This window comes from Dermacentor andersoni, chromosome 6 (assembly GCF_023375885.2).
Source record: "Dermacentor andersoni chromosome 6, qqDerAnde1_hic_scaffold, whole genome shotgun sequence".
NCBI classification, from domain to species: domain Eukaryota; kingdom Metazoa; phylum Arthropoda; class Arachnida; order Ixodida; family Ixodidae; genus Dermacentor; species Dermacentor andersoni.
Genome location: NC_092819.1, coordinates 77,125,340 through 77,142,839, shown reverse-complemented (window position 1 = coordinate 77,142,839; position 17,500 = coordinate 77,125,340). Strand labels below are relative to the sequence as shown.

The 17,500-nt window shown below is 44.1% G+C and overlaps 2 protein-coding genes across 2 annotated transcripts in view; one reads left to right on the top strand and one right to left on the bottom strand.

The window, feature by feature from the left end:
- Window positions 1-10,025, top strand: part of LOC126522420 (protein Skeletor, isoforms B/C-like) — a 38,670-nt gene extending 28,645 nt beyond the window's left edge. Inside the window, exons 5-6 of the mRNA XM_050171172.2 lie at window positions 5,942-6,017; window positions 9,165-10,025. Of these exons, the coding sequence (XP_050027129.1) occupies window positions 5,942-6,017; window positions 9,165-9,327 (239 nt within the window). The 3' untranslated portion in view covers window positions 9,328-10,025. The remainder of the gene's footprint in view (window positions 1-5,941; window positions 6,018-9,164) is intronic.
- Window positions 10,026-11,016: 991 nt separating this feature from the next.
- The window catches only part of LOC126522409 (uncharacterized), a 34,779-nt gene continuing 28,295 nt past the window's right edge, over window positions 11,017-17,500 (bottom strand). The window contains exons 10-11 of the mRNA XM_055066639.2: window positions 11,949-12,008; window positions 11,017-11,135 (exon numbers count right to left, since the gene is read on the bottom strand). Of these exons, the coding sequence (XP_054922614.2) occupies window positions 11,058-11,135; window positions 11,949-12,008 (138 nt within the window). The 3' untranslated portion in view covers window positions 11,017-11,057. The remainder of the gene's footprint in view (window positions 11,136-11,948; window positions 12,009-17,500) is intronic.

Here is a 17,500-nt window from a genome sequence, read left to right as displayed (position 1 = left end):
GCATCGCACGCGAAACGCGAAGGTTGTGCGTTCGGTTCCCACCTGCGGCAAGTTGTTTTTCCATCCACTTTAATTTCCATTAATTTATGTTTCTTTATTTCATTTATTAAGCACAAGTAATTTCCCCTATGTTGTCCTTGGTGTCAGTGTTTGTTGGCTTCTTATGATATATATATATATATATATATATGATATATAGTATATATATATATATATACTAAAAAACTGCTTTAAACTAAAGAAATCAGACTTCTCAATAGGGGAAGATTTTTCGCGAAATGTTAGAGAGACCCGAAAGAAACTCTGGAACAGTGCACAGGCAAACCGCGAAAATAAAGACAAGGTGTCGTTAGCGTACAACAAACTATTCATTAACAACCGTGTTTTCATCTGGGATGACGAAACGAATGACAGGGTAGAAATAAAGAAGCACGACAAAATGGAGCAAGGAAAGAATGCGAACGTGCAAAAAGGAAAAAACGAAGTAAACCGCCCTGCAACACGCCAATACCAGCGCAAGAAAAAATAACGTTGTTAAACGTCAACGCTCGAAGCATCTTAAATAAGGTGCAGCCATTTGAAAACTTATTGCTCGATCGTGAACCAGATATAGTGGCAGTCACCGAAACATGGTTATCATTGTCTGTCTCAAGTCATGAAGTCACTCCCCCAAACTACGTACTGGTTCGCAAAGATAGGCAATCACGTGGTGGAGGCGTGGCGCTAGCAATAAAGAAATCAATCCCACTGGTCCTTCTTCCAGAGGTAGCTGATGCTGAGGCAATCTTTTGTAAGATTAACACTAAAGGCACAAGTATAGTTGTTGGTTGCCTATATCGAAGCCCCGTATGTGGACACGAATGCATAATTGCCATACAAGAATATTTGCAGCAACATGCTCGAAATTGTCGTGTTATTCTTATGGGTGATTTTAACCTTGCCGACCTTAACTGGTCTACCATGCAGTACACAACAAAGGCTTCAGAAGCCCTTCTCGATATGATGTTAAATTTCAACTTGCGCCAAATTGTGGAATACCCCACAAGGGTGCAAAACGAGTCTCGGAGTATACTTGACCTGATCTTACTAAGTAGTAACTTTCTCTTAGAACAAGTGAAGGTAGAAGTAATAGAAGGAATATCCGATCACAATATTCCGATGTGTATCTTACCACTAGATTACAAAATATCAGTGGAAACCGCAGCCCAAACTATAATCAATTTCGACAAAGCAGATGGCGCCCACATACAAACCTATTTATCTCACGAATTTCAAGAGTTTTCGGCATTGGCCTCAGATCTTTTGACTGATATAAATGTTGTCTGGATGCGTTTTAAAGACATAGTGTCCCACTGTGTAACACATTTTATTCCTGTTAAATCGAAAAAACTCTTGAAAAATAACCCATGGATTACTCGGGAAGTAATACATGCAAAACGCCAACTCAAAAGATTACGCAAAGCTAGCAAGGCCACAGGCAATACTCTATCTAAGACCCCTAGGCTAGCGCTTGCAGCAAAAAATTTCAAACAGAAATCCAAAGAAGCGAAACACCATTACTTCAACACTGTACTCCCCAGCTTTATAAAGAACAATCCACATAGATTCTGGAACCACTTTCGCCAAAAAAACACACTCACAACTCAGATCTCGTCAAGTGAAAAAGTGGATAAAGCCAACAGATATAACCAATTCTTTCGTTCGATCTTCACAAACGATAATGGCGTCATGCCGGACTTAGTTCCACGGACTGTTTCCACTATCGACCCACTCGTTATCACAGACGCTGGTGTTCTTAACCTTCTTCTTGCCCTAGACACTAAAAAAGCATGTGGTCCGGACAATATACCCAACCAATTTCTTAAAAGGTACGCACAGTGGTGCAGCAGATACCTCGGCCTTATTTTCCGTAAATCCCTATCGACATCAAAACTACCCAAAGATTGGAAAATAGCTAAAATTATTCCGATCTACAAGTCGGGAGATAAATCCGTTGAATCAAATTTCAGACCAATATCGTTAACAAGTACGGCATGCAAACTACTCGAACATATAATTCTAAAACATTTAACTATTTTTTTTGAAAACGAAGGCATCCTGTCCCCTAACCAGCATGGCTTTCGCAGGGGTTTATCGACCATAACTCAATTAACAGAAGTCATACACGATCTCGCGCTGGGTATTGACAATCACGGCCAAACGGACCTAATCCTACTTGATTTTTCTAAAGCGTTTGATTGTGTTTGTCACACCAAACTAATAAATAAACTAAAAAGCATTATCGGAGACACAGAAATTGTTGCTTGGGTTCGTGGGTTTTTGTTTAATAGGTGTCAGTTTGTTATCTTCGAACATACAACATCAGACATAGTATCAGTTACGTCAGGAGTACCCCAGGGCTCCGTGCTTGGGCCCTTGTTATTTCTCGTGTATATTAATGATATAACCACTAACATAGACTGTAAAATAAAGTTATTCGCGGATGACTGTATCATTTATAGAGAAATTAAAAATGATCAAGATCACTACTCCCTTAACAAATCACTTAGTAGTATTACAGAATGGTGCTCAGACTGGCAGATGATAATCAATGTAAAAAAATCGGCATGTATGACTATAACGAGGAAAAAAGAATCTTCAGACTTTTGCTACACCATAAATGGTACAGTTTTGACTAAAGTACAAAAATGTAAATATCTAGGCTTAACAATCACGTCAGACCTAATGTGGGACGAGCATATTCACCACATTACCTCATCTGCTATGCAAAAGTTATTTTTCCTTCGCAGATCACTTCAACTCGCACCCTTGTCAACAAAACTCCTAGCATACAAAACATTCGTTAGGCCGATCCTCGAATACGGAAACACTGTATGGTTTCCTCATACCCAAACTAACATAAAGAAAATAGAAACAATACAAAGGAAGGCCATTCGATTTATCCATAACAAATTTAGACGTGAAGACTCTCCCTCTAACCTTCTAGCAATTTCTGGGCTCCTTACGCTCGAAGCACGAGCGAAACAGGCACGTTTGAAATTTCTTTATCAACTTCTGCATGATTATTTCAAAATTGACATTTCAAATTACATTTCTTATTCACAAACACGACCTACCAGGCACAAACACACAAACACCTTAGTAGAATATAAATGTAATAATAATGTGTTTAAATATTCCTTTTTTCCTGTTGCCATCCGTGAATGGAATATGTTATCGCCTCTCACCACTAACACAGAATCACTGTCTCAGTTTGAATTAAAAATTGAAAAAATTGTTTAGCATGTTAAAATTGCTAGTGCTATTACTGATCGTGCAAACCACCATGTACTTGTGCCCTGTGTATGTAGCCGGGTATGCAGCGTAGAATACCTCAATTGGCATTTTTTTTTCTTTTTAGAAAGTTTGCATGTACTTGTGTTTGGTGTATACATTTTTTAGTGAAAATTGTTTATGTTTAAAGTGCGAAACTGACGTTATACATGTATTGATACTAAACGTTTTCAGTGTTCTTTGTTTATGTACATATATATATGTATATATATATACAGTGCCCACCTGCTATGGTCTCAGTAGAGACTGGCAGTATTGTAAATAAATAAATAAAAAAAAATAAAATATGTATATATATATATATTGTGTACCTGGTTAAATCAAGCTGTCTAGGTGACTGCATGTCACCGTTGCGTTTCAAAGTGTTTGCCAATAAATCAACATCATCGTTATCATTTGCATCGTATCATGCCACTTGCCTTGCGATGTGAGATGCGCGCCATGTAGCATTTGCATAGGTAGCGGTACAGGGTCTTGAGGGAGAAGAGAAGATTATGGAGATGTATAAATACTCATGTAATGAAAAGCATGTAGGATATAGCTGATTAATTCAAGCAGGCTAGATGACTGTTTGTACGTCGCCGTCCCGTTTCAAGGAGAACGCCATTAAATCATCATAACTATCATCATTAGAATCGTATCGTGCCATTTAACACGCGATGTGACATGCGCGCCGCGTAGCGTCGGTGCGTACAAACTTTTGCGTTGTAGTTCCGTTATATTCGACCAGGTGTACCGATATGTAGCAAATGCATATAGTAGTTGCATGCTGCATGTAGCTGAAACTGGTTAACTCAAGCAGGCTAGATGACTATTGGTCACCACCCCATTTCGAACGGCATGCCAATAAGCTATCATTATCATCATCATCAACAGCACCGTACCGTGCCATGAGTCAAGGGATGTGACATGTCAGCCACGTAGTCTGGTTACCTGCGTTTACACCGGTACAATGGCGCCTCCTCGCGAGATATGAACCGCTGCTGAAGAAGCGAATCCTCGAGCTATGTGCGCGGCCGCAAGCAGGCAACATCGGGCTCAGCAGCCCCATGTGCAGAGCCACTGTACAAGCCGCAGCGCAAGCCACAGCTCGCCGTCGACGCCAGGCGGACTGTTCAGATCGTTTTCGTGAAAACCATACGAAGAGACTTCGCCGCGAAGACCTTGTAGTGTTTGGTGCGAAAATGGAGCTCCTATGGAGCCGCTATTTGTCTATTGTCTATTTGTCTAAGTGACTATTTGTCCCCAACCCATTTCAAAGGGGATGCCAGTGAGCCATCATCAACATCAACGTACCGTGCCACGGGCCAAGGGATGTGACACGTGCGCCGTGTAGTCTGGATACCTGAGTTTACTCTTCGATACACGTTATGGCGCCTCCTCGCAAGGTACGGACCACTGCTGAAGAAGCAAATCGTAGAGATACATGCACCGCTCTAACCAGGCAACATCGGGCTCAGCAGACCGCTGTTCAGGGAACCGTCGACGCCGGGCGGACAATTCACGGCGAAGAGACTTCGCCGCGAAGACCCTGCAGTGCGGGGTGCCGAAAATGGAGCTCTTATGGAGCCGCTCTTCCAGCTTACGCTGTGACTGTGCTGCGTTTGCCGCGGAGGCCTGTGATATTTTCCAGAAGACACAAATAATTACATTAGCAAAGGTTTCATCACCGCCTGTATTGGTGAATTTGCTGTTTGCTGTTAGAACAGACGCCAAGTAATGTGATTGTCATCTCAATATTGTCGAATTCCACCGACCAATGGCAAGTAGTTCTAGCGAACAAAATGATTGAAAAATTCAGCCCCAGGTTGTTACGAGCGGTCTTTCATCAATACGTGGCTGTGGTTCGCGTACTATGTTTAAAAACACGAAGTAATTGATCAAGAATAAACGGTTTTTGAACTTTCGAGCCCTTAAGCTTTCGTGACATTGTCGTGATTTATATTACGGCACATATTATAAAGTTGACGCCCTGTATAGAAAGAAGTTCCGCTGTGAATGCATATCTCTATCTGAAAGAACCGTGCTTGAAGAGCGCTCTGAGTTGTCCCATCGCGTTAATATTTGGGATGACCACGCGTTCGAATTTGGCGTATTCTGTCACGTTACAACTTGTATTTTGCATAAAATGTATTTCAAACAATATAACTCTCTGATTTATAAGTTTCTCGGGAATATGAGCCCTACACTCAGTTGATAGGACTGTTTGGAGCTCGGTTTAGCGGAGGCATGTAATACACGTTTTGACAGGTTGAGAACGAAGAGTAGACGGGCTTTATTCCACAGTGAAACAGGTTTGCCGAGTGGCAGTGGGGGCGCCCCTGTCGGGCAGCCACCTCAGGTCCCAAGAAAGAGCAGGGAGCAATGAACCCCACGTGGAGGCCAGGCGAGGTAACATAATTTCGCAGAAGCAGGAGACAAATCACAGTGACAGACGGTCGCTACAGGACAAAGGTAACGTTTGGTAAAGCTTTATTAGCCTATTCTTGTCGCAGCAGCACACAGTTGAAATAACCACATGCGAAACATCCTCAGCTTCTCCCCTTGATTTTTTTTTTATTAAACGTGTGCCTGGAGCTTAACATATAACAAATACCCTCTTTTCCAGATGTGTACTTCTTGGTGGGCAAGGGAGCCAAGGTCACCCACAAGGGCGCTACCAAGATCCCCACTCCGACTGGAGAGTAAGTCCGCACACGATCGCTTATTGAGTACGTTCTAAGGCGCAACTCAAATCTAGCGAGGGTCAGAAGCAACTTATCTGGCAGCCACACGGGTGACACTTTAATAGGAATCTTTGCGGCTTTTGCTTGGAAAAAGGCAGCCAGGGTTTGGCGTCATCGCATTAGTACAATTTGTTATCGCACATCGGTCATTCAAGACCGAAAGCGGCTACTATTCACAGTCACCAAAGAGCATGTCTACTCAAAAGCATAGGAGCTTCTGATAAGAGACGATAATTTTATGGCATTGTGAAATCTGTTTCCGTAGTTGTTCTCAAGGAACCTTTCAAATCGCAGTGTGTGGTCCGGCTGCACGGCGTTTAGCTACGGCGAGCACTGCATCTCGATGTGCTCTAGCTGTACCGTGAAGTCACAGTCTTCGGGTGTCCCAGAGAGAGAGAGAGAGAGAGAGAGTCGCGAGTCATGCGGTTTCGCAATTTATCATATTCGAATGACATGAAACGCTCTTAGAATTCTGCCAAAAGAGTCTCGACATGTTATGAAGATTCGGTGTCGTGCTTTCTTCTCCAAGTTTATTTTTTAGCTGAAGACTATTAACTGATACAAAAAATTATTGAATATAGATGGCAATCTCATTATAGTCTTTATGGATGAGACAGACGGAAAGCGTTACAGCTTTCGCTGTAAGAATGTATGAGAAGTGGCTGTACATGCAACGGATACTAATAGTAGTAGTTGGGCTGGCCTCATGCAAGAGAGCCGTACGCCAAGCTTTGGTCACTTTACTACGAGGTTCCCAAAGCATGCCGTTGAAGAGCGTTATGTTATTTGTATTGGCCTAGTGCACAGCCTAGGAGAAAGCGCCAATATTGCTAGATCCAAGTAGCGCGGTTGATTTTTATTCCCAGAGTGTACAAATATTTCTGAAGGTTGAAAAGTAAGGAGAGCATACAGAGCAAAAGCATCGGTTGGCATGCGCTACCGCCTGCAATCTTTCACTCAAGACATGTTGGGAAAGCACATGTTTGATTCAATGATGAACGTTGCGCTAATGATTTAGGCGATGTAGCTCAAACAATACGTTAGGTTTTCGCGCTTATACCTTATCAGCTCCCATCAAAAGATCCCATGCTCCCGAACATGTTTTTATGCGATTGAGGCAGTCAAAGCTTCACATCAATTTGTTGTAAAAAAATGCCGTTTCTGTCATCATATGCCATGCGGTTTTACAGCAGCAGTGCGTCATAGAAACGTAAGCTTGGTCGCGGGCCGCTAAATGTCTTGTCGTGATACCGATGTTGCCTGCAGCCCGTATTTTACGCAGCCCTGATATAAAGGGTAGCAGGGTGTCCATATATCTACTACTAAAAATCACCTTTATGTATAACGGTTAAGTATTAACGCAGCCGTAACGACACATGCATAAAATATAGAGAAAGAAGGCATTATAATTAAATCATGGTAGTGCCGCAGGTTTGCACTGTGCCAGCCCAGCTGTACAACATTACGGCAGCATCAGTGCGTACCAAGTGCGTACGGCAAACTTGAACAAATCGAACTCAACTCCAAGTTCTTTCTGTGCTATTCGGTGTTCTCTTTAAACCACTGAGTAGAACGTATAGCATCGCCATTAGGTGCAGCTGTCACTGCAATTCAGTAACACTCCTCTGCAACTACTTGAGTCAGAACTTGCTCGAGAAACACTTCTCCATGCCAGTGCTGGCTTCCTGCAGACATTGAGAGCTCCTCGCTAGGAAATGTTAGCTCAGGAGTTGTCGAGGATCATCGAAGAATACAGGGACAACGGCACTCTAGGTGACGGTGATGCAGACTACTTATTTTTTTCAATTTTAAGGATGTACCGAATGGAGGAAGGTTTAAGAACGTCAGGACTCTCACGAGGATGCTCTCACCAGCCTTGATGTTTGTCACACATGAGTCTTCGTAATTTCACCTACGTTATTCCTTCTAGTGGATGAACCTTTCATAAAGTGCAATTGGAAAGGTAAGCACGAAGACGGTCGTTCGTCTGAAGCCGGCACGAGTCCTTGCCGAGGGCACATTTACGGGCTATTCCGAGCGTTGCAGCTCATCCACCAGATGGCTTTATGAGAGCCAAGGAAAGCGCTAAAGCAAACGCAGAGGTTTCGGACATGACGATTAGCCTCTGTAGTAGCTACGAGCTAAGAACCGGAGTGAAACTATGGTTTTCAAGAATTTTAAAGAGAACTAAAATGTAGGCAAAACAATTACTTTTACAAGTCTGCTTGAAACATCATGCAACCATCGGGGCTATTTCTTTTTTTGTAACCGAATTATAATGCCTTGTGCATGGGAAGTTTTAACTATAGGGGCACATCAGATTTGGTGAAGCCAGGTATGCGTCACAGCGTGTCAGTGGTTTTATAGACTTCTTTCAAAGAGCAGGTCTCCAGAGCACACATTGCTTTTTTTCTGATTCACAGTTTGTTTGCGCGTAGTCACAAAGTATGGCGCACTTCGTACTTCGATTTGGCTGGAGGAACGGGAAACATTTTTGTGGTGACAAAATTTTATCTGTTTTTCATTGAGGGTTCTTCGGTGAAAGGCGTACAGGGCGATAAGATTACCGGCAGGAATTTTTGTTGCTCAGGTGAATTATTTCTTCCCCTGGACTCAACATTGCATGTGAGAACGTGGCGTCAACTCTGAAGCTGCACTATTGCGTAACCCGGCTGTTCTACTATGTTTAATGTTTCCTATTAAAACAAGCAGTAAAAGCAAAGTCGACCGGTCAGACAGATGAAGACAGAGAACCACCGCCTTGGAGTACTCATGTTCGCACAAACGAAACTCTGACGCGCAGAGACCTCGACTCGCTCAACGGCACTCATCTTCAAACACCAATTTGCGGCGACGTGACTCCATAAAGAACAACGTATTATTGAGACAGAGGTAACCAAGGGAGTCATCCACGATTAGCTGTTCTCTTATATTGACCTCGTACTGATGTTAAGTTGTTACAGTGGAGACATGTAAACATGTCCGGTACACTCTAAATATGTTCGCGTGCGCATGTGCTCACCACCGACTGCTTATTGAGTACTGTTAATATTATATTCACGGCATCGTTAATTTATGTGTTTTGATCTTTCTTCGTCGGGGCAGAACCAAGATAAAGAAGGGCTACACAGGCCAGGACGTGACACTGACGCTTCCGGGGAGCTTGACATTCAACGATGTCGACTGGTTCGCCGTTTACTGCATCACCTACGAAGAGAACTTCGGTGATGTGCGCATACCGAAGAACCTTAACCTGCCTGCCATCTGAGCACTGATTCATCTTTAGATGTTGGGGGTTAAGAAACTCCGTTCGCTTTGTACACAGCTGGACATTCTGGCCGGCAGAGAAAGATGAGGCTCTCTGAAACGTGTAGTTAACACCATGTGTGCTTTGTTGCAGAACATGAAAGTTAACTGTCATGCAAGCAAACTTGTGACCTACGCTTTGATAAAATAAGTACTTTGCAAACAATGGTCTCGTTGCCGAACAGGTTAAAATGCATTCTTACCTTTTGAAGAGAGTCTCACCTTTTTCTTCAACTCGGTGCATGTGTAAGCTATCTGGACAAGCACAGAGTTGAAGCGTGCGTCACCACGTGCTGTAAGCGGAAATGGTTTTCTGCCAAGTGCAATGAATAACTCCCAAGTATCTTATGTTTGTACCGCTATCACATACAGGGCGGGGAGAATAGAAAAGGTGGCCCATCCGGTTGACTTTGCACGCTATACAAAATGCTGTGTGCCGCCCAGCCTCATAATACGCCTTTCGCTTCAAAGAAACTGTTATTAGTGTTTTCATCCACTTCAACATCTTGATATTATTCAACAGGTTTTCTTCGGCCTTTTGAAACCACACGTCTTTTTTTTTTGTTCTTGCTTCACTGGACATTACATATAGCAACCATATGGCCTCGGCCAGAAAGAATAAAAAAACCGCCATTTCAGCAATAAATGCATGAAACTCGACTTCTTTCTTGCACTGTGTTTACTTACGGTGAGCGTGTCGCCTCTGCAGCTGTTCAGCTCTTCGACTATAACAATTATATACCACCTTAAACCAATGACTACGGCGCAGGTGCAGCCAATAAACCTTGCCCTCTAAAAGCCGAATAAGTCCTAAATTGGTCTGTTTACAGTCATCGCCCTCTTCCGCTTTGTGTCACTTCGTCGTGCTAAAACAGAAGTAATGGAAGTCGCAGAAGTCAATTAAGAATAAAAATAGAAGTGAATTTCACATTTCATGTTAGATTTAGGGGTCAAAGGTTCGCCCGTCGTGGTCCATTATAACCTTCACTCGATCACCTCAGCACAGTGTGAACGGTTATTGCATAACCTATAGTTATAAATTGATTGACAGCCAACATAGACGCCTCTTACTGCTATATATTACCTCTCCTACGCACATACCTTACGCTATGTAAATATTTTTTGGGAGAAGCGAGATACATCTACACCTAATTGGAAGACATACGAATGAACACATCCAAATGAAATAGACTAGAAAGTGGGACAGTTGGCGCAAACAATGAATTAATTTATTCACTTACGGAGAAAGTTTGTTTGCAGTAGAGAAGGTGCGCGTTCATTGGAGCTGCTAAACAGTGAACGTCTTCGTGCTTTGTCTGATATTTACCAGGCGCTACAGTGATGACGTTATGTGTTTGGATTCATTTTCGCCGATAATCTGCCAGAATCTGAATTAGTGTTGCATAAAATTTTGTTCAACATACCGGAGGAAGGCTTTCTCTGAATATAGTAATGAAACCACAGCGGCCATTCCACAATAACTTTCAGGTATGTACTTTAACGCCGCGAGCGCGGCATTGAGTCGGTGCAGCAGGAGGTGCTCGTTGCACCTGTTGTATGTGCCAAAAGATGCTGTGGAATGTGTGCAGGCCGAGCTGCATTGTCCTCACGAGGTTCATTATAACAAGCAGACACTCAATAATCAGTGGTATATATTGAAATCCATCTTTATTTCCTCGAGCCAGTACCAGTTCAGCCCCTTGCCGGCGCTCCACTCTTGCCACCCTGACTCGCTTGTTGCGCCGCTGCTTCCCCGTCCTGCAGGCATTTCTGAAAGCCAGCGTCAAATCAAGCGTCAAACGACTGTGCCTGATTCTAGGTGATGTTGCAAACGGCTAATGAAAGGTCAAATAAGTGAACTCAATACCTCGTCGCTGTGACAAACACTAGCACTAAACATTTTTTTTATTGACCATTTGGTATTATCTCCAGAGCCCGCATCGAGGGAACTTTAATCTATAGCGAATCGAGCTGCCATTACAATGGTCATGCCAGCAAGAAGGGAGAGAATTAACGTACTGCCTAGTATCTTAGCAAATGTAAAATTAAACATTACCAGAAAGACTGAGCTGCACAACAAAGATATTCAACGACCCATGAAGTGAAGAGTATTATTTCTTGTTATTTGCAAAAACGTTGATTGAGTTAACTTCTCACTTAGCTTCAACCTATCAAACCTCGAATTAAAATGACAGCCGAGTTTCCTTCTACCTTCAGATGACATTCTTATCAAATAAATGTTGTATCTAGCTATACTGATACCATTAACAAGATGCTCAAATTGCGAATTTAGACAAAATCATATTCTCAATTGGACAAAAGGCTCGCTTTACGTCTGGCGCACTCGTCACGCAATATTCATTTAACGAGCGCTCCAAAATTTAATTTGGACTCAATGCGATTCCTAACGTCTTATGCCAAATGTGTGAAAGCCAAACTGCCCATTACTTAGTGTCCCATTGTGCAGCATGAACTCTCGTACAACATGCATGTCACCGGTACACTATAGGCATGCCAATGATGCGCTGGTCTCTAGTTGCACAGGATTACTCATGCAAAAATAAATTGCATCGAAAATCTTACTCCCTTGGCGATGTTCTTGGCCTTCACCTGTCCCAAATAGGCAGTGTATTGCTTGTACAGCTGCAAATGCGAAAAAGCCTGTGTTCAACATTAATTTGATTCCGGCGGGCGGCATGACGGAGTAAATATACGGGCAAGTTAGTTTGCGTGAGAGAGAGAACGAGAGAGTGAGAGAGAGAGTTTAACCAAGGCAGTGCCCCGTTTGCTACCCTACACTTGGGGAAGGGGAAATAGGGAGGAATAGATGAGAAAAAGGAAAGAACAATAACATTCACACTTATAAGGATTAGCGGTGCCACCAATTTGCGCTCCTCCTAAACGGCTGACCGACGCTTTGTGTACCATGATGAACGGCTTCTGAACTCGGTAGAAATTAGGTCCATATATTTGCAACAATATTGTGCACGCAACTGAACTTGGATTAACAATACTTCAAAGAAAATACACCGACAAATATATTAGAGTGATTGAGACCCGCGCTTCTCCCGACCGCAATAGTAAGTCCACTGCATGCACATTCACCATAAAGCAAGGGAATCTGGAAACTGAGCTCAAAGCTCTAAACATAATATACTCCAGCACTTCCACCAGTTCTGCGCGGCTTTCATCATCCCTCGTCGTCGTACGCTGACAAATGCTGAAACAAAAAAGAGAAACCCTTGGATTTTCGCAGGCACAATCGCGCATTTGAATCGCGCGAAAGCACAGTTACGTGAGTACTTTGAACTGTATTATTCTGCCTCATGCCGTTAAACAACTGACCCCCAGCGCCTGGCAGCGCCTTTGTTCGCTTTCGTTGCAGGGTCCGTATTCACGAAAACTATTCTTGCGATAGAACAGTTAGTAAGAGGAGGTGTTAGCCTATCTTAAAGCTTAACATATTATAAGCGATGGCGGCCAGCCAATGTTAAATAACACTTGCGATCAGAAAGCGTTGTAACTTTGGCTCGAATCTTTTCGTTCGTAAGAGCTCTTTGCCACTGGCTGGCTGCCTTCGCTAAAAATATGCCCAACATCAGGATTGGATGGAATCTGCTCTTTCGAACAATTCAAGCGTAAGTTACTTTTTGTGAATACGGGCCCCGGTTCCTATGGCTTGGTCCCCTTCACTTTGCTGACGGCTCTCCTACCGTCAGCGGCTAGCATCCGGAGGTTAACTCTGCTCACTACTAGACAAGCTATTTGCAACCTGTCGACGTATTCTTTGAGTAGGAACCGTTTAGACTGATGTAAGAAATGAATAAATGATCAGTCTATTTCAACTTATGGCATAGCTTGCATGTAACATATTGTTTATTTTTTCTTTCAATGGGCCGTCAGCAGGTGTGGGCATTGCAAACTGACAAGCGGGGTACGTTGGTCACGTGCCGGCAATCGTGTCGGCAAACTGTCAAACACCTGCACAGCGCAAAAATAACTGTGATTGCAAAAAAAAAAAAAAAGCGCACGTACGCCCTTTCTCTCGACGGAGCTGCGCTTCCAGCCAGAAAATTAACGTCACACGCTAATAAACGCCGCTACGGCAGAGGCACTACCTGTGATTTATTATGGCATGTAACTTTTGTAAATCATGCAATACCGGAGGGAGTGTGGTATTCTCTAGTGTTCTCGTAGTGGACACGTTCATTTCGTCTGCAGCTGAAGTGCTGATTGGCTGGGGCCGACTGTCTCCTTCTGACGCGTGCCCAGCTCAGCCAATCACAACATTAATAGCAGACGAAATGGTCGTGTCCTCTAAGTGGACACTTACAGAATAATACCCCCCCCCCCTCTAGAACTCACAACGCCACCACTGGAAGTGCATCGCGAAGCAAAATAGAAAGAGAAGAAGGAAAAAATTGCTGGCTCTCCCGTAACAGAGAGTAAATCTAAGCACGAAACGGCAACCGTGAAAACATATTAGTTGGAGACACTAGCCGCAATGCTAAAATGGGTGTAGTGCATATGTGCAACGGCACCCCCACAGCACCACACCGCAACACGTCATACTGTGCACTGGCCCATATGGACGCTGCCCAGCTAGAAGAAGAAAACCCACTCAAGGCGGCACGACAAGAAGCGAAAGACGCCAGGGAGACACAGCGCAGTGCCCAGCCCGAAACAGAAAATCGACTGATGGAGGCGCCATGCAGCGTGGCACCATCTCTCGAGGCGACGGGAAACCCGCGCCGTGGAACTCACGGACCGCTTGTGTTCAAAAGGCAACCCTGTTTCAGCTCCAAAAAATTATCATGAAGTGGACAAATATTGGAAAAGACAAATAAAACTTCAGTGTACTAGAAGCTACAGCTTGAGTGACATTTTGAACATTGCATTTTTTAAAGTTTTGACTGGTTGCCCGGAGGATCTCGTTTTGTTCTCGCAACCCGAATAACGGCTCTTGCTTTTGGCTCAAGGTGAGTTGAAGGTCGCCGAAAGAGAAAAAAAGCATTTCAAGGTTAAAATGGAGGCAGGGCTCATGACACAAACGTGACGCGGTCCGCCGGCTACAGTACGAAAGGAGGCTCTGGACATTTCGCCACTTTCGTTGAGGCGTGACGTAGGCGCGATGCGCACAAAATTGCACTGATGGCCCCGATTTATTTTCGTAACGTGACTGAAATTCAACGTTTCGCTTGTGAAACGGAAATGGCGGCAATGAACCTAACGTTCTTGATGAAGCAAAACAGTTTTCCTCCTCCGTAAAAGTACAGCAGATAGCTGAAAGGGTACGATTGTTCCATCAAAAACGTCTCTCACTTCCGTCGACTACTTCGTTAGCTAGAACGCGTGTCTCCGAGAAACGGATTGAGTCAGCGTAGAATATCGTCAACGCGCTTGTTTTCTACCTTGAAACAGCATACGCAACCAACCAGCGATGATGAGCGCACGTTCCAGGCCGCGTTATCGTTATCTTGTGAAGCGCAAGAGACTCAGCCAACTCGAATAGCTGAGGAGTGGTCGAATATCACCGATAGCGTTGCGGACGTCAGAGGTAGCTGCCTGCACGACGCAAGCGCCGGCGCTGCCATCTCGTTCATTTGCGGCTTACTCGCACCGCGTGAGGATGGCTTGAGAAAACATCAAGCAACCGCCTTACATATATTTCATTGCGATAGCAATTATATGGGCACTCCAAGCGCATTACAGCCGTCGCCGTCGCCGTGACGTTCCGTTTAAAGTCCAAGGGCGATAACACCGCCGCCGCGCGCCCTACGCTGTTTGTGCGAGTGAAGGAGTGCGAGGGGAGCCAATGACCGTGGCTAAATTTCGCCCGCGCGAAAGAGACGAAAGTGAGGAGGAAGCGCGCCGTCTTCAGTCGTATGCGAGGCACCCAACGCTACGAGGCACCGCGGGGACGGGAGAAAGGGGGGCGGCGTTCTACTCCGTCTGCAGCTGCGCATGTGGCGGCTGCGCGCGGTCGCCCGGCCGTATCTTGAGAGCGATCTGCGTGGCGGCAGAGTCTAGGCGCGTCGGCGGCGCTTTGTGCATGCTGTGTTGTCAGTGCTAATTTTGCGTTGAAGTGCAAGTTGTAATCAGTTGGCGCAGGAGAGGGGTAATTGGAGATCGCAAGAAGAGCGCTTCGTCCTGCGGCTAATGATGATGATAGAAAGCATGAATCTCAATTCACTCATTGCTGCTGCCACGTTTCCTCGCGTCAGTGTTTTGGCAGCGAGTTTCCGCGGTCATCGAGTTAGATGTGTTCATGTTTGTTTATGCGCGCGTGACATCATGCTTGTTAATTTAGTTGGTGTGCCTATGTTTACAGGCTTATACGGCTGATAAAACTGCTATCCTTACTTCGTTTAGCTGTCCACTAATTCGCTATCGCAATCGATGCTTCGCCTTTCGGGCAAAACTGCGAATTATTTATGAATGAAAAAGCCGACATGCTGTCAATACCTATGACGATATGAAAAGTCGCTAATATTCAGTACAATACTAACGCAGAATTGAAAAGTACTACAACTCGCAGAAGGTTTGTGACGTTCAACCAATATTATTTCAAATAAACGCTTGTTTAAAAAATAAAATATTGGCCCAAAACAAAAATGCTAGTGCCACCCAAGAGTGAAGCAAATGCTATGAGCAAGCATTGTGAACAAAATTATTTCATGGCCCAAACGACGGGGAAATGCGGCGAAACACGTACACATCGGCCGCCTCTGCATGTGGCCGCTAATTACCATATTTAGAGTGGCTCGTCGCATCACAAATTACGGCGGAGAATCTCTGCTATGGTGGCCCAGCGCAATGTTACGCAACATCAAATTGACGTTTACAAAAGAGCTTTTCATGTGACACTACTCAGGTGATATTTCTCCAACCAGTCGGCAAGCTGAGGTGGCATCTATCTCGGACCGCCACCACACATTCGCGAATTTGCAGAGGCATTGGACGGGCTTCCGCAAGCAACCGATCACTTCATTTTAAAGCGCTTACAAGGCTATATAATTGCCAAGGACCAGAAAAAAAGTTTTATTCGAAAATAAGTCTCTAGTTCCCTGTCACGTTTCGTCATCTCGGTGAAAACGCAAAATTGTATTTCTGCGAAACTTCCACTTCCCGGCGCAACTATCACAGCGCATGATCTCTCGATAGCAAGACAGAGGGCCAACATGGCGGAAAATAGCGGCCATACTACTACAGTGTACTACAAGGGCGTGGTGTGTTCAGGGAGGACCCGCGGCTGAGGCTCCTTTTGTAGACGTCCCGAGGTGGCGCCACTACAGCATTGGCTTTATGGAAGCCGCCGTGTTTTAATCGACATGCTCTGCAACGACAGCTCGTTGTGCGGGTTGCGTTTGTAAATGTTTGTAACTGTTTTTTATTCAAGGTCCTCACATACTCTGAGGTGGAGTATGGCGTGAGGGCGTCTAAGAAAGGCTAAACGTATTGAAAAGGAGAGCGAGCAAACTCGTTACACAAAATTTGGCAGTATGAAAACAGGTGTTAGACAAGAGTTAGCCATGTATATCCCAATTGTTGCTTATACATCGTTAGGGTGCAGAAAGTCAACAACTGTGGATATGCACATACATTTCTTACAAATATGTGAAACACGTGAAAAAATTTATCAGTGATAACCGTAGTGCTGTCGCCATGCATGTCAAGAAGAGAAACTCAGGAATGTCGTTTGCGGACATTGGTCGAGGCTTTGTGAAGGAGAGTGTCTGCATTGTAGCGAAGCTCGCCTTCTGGCCTCATAACGACGCGGTATTTCAGTTTATCATATCTATTAAACGAATACCAAAAATTCTAGCAGTGATAAAACGCTTCCTAGACGGCGCTGTACAACTACCTGTATAAGACCACGATTACCGATAGCACCAGGTGAACGGCCTTTATTGAAAAAAAAATTAAACGTGCTTCTTTTTTCAATTTTATTCTAGTGAATAAAATTGGCGCTGCGAATGAAATTTGTGTTCGGTGTATTTATTTTACTTAAAGAATACTGCAGACTGAGGACCAAAATTAGGCAGAAATAACATGTAACATAAAGGCTACATAGCACGGAAAAATAAATGTCACGCAACACAGTACAGAACACCATTACAAGATCAACTAGCAGA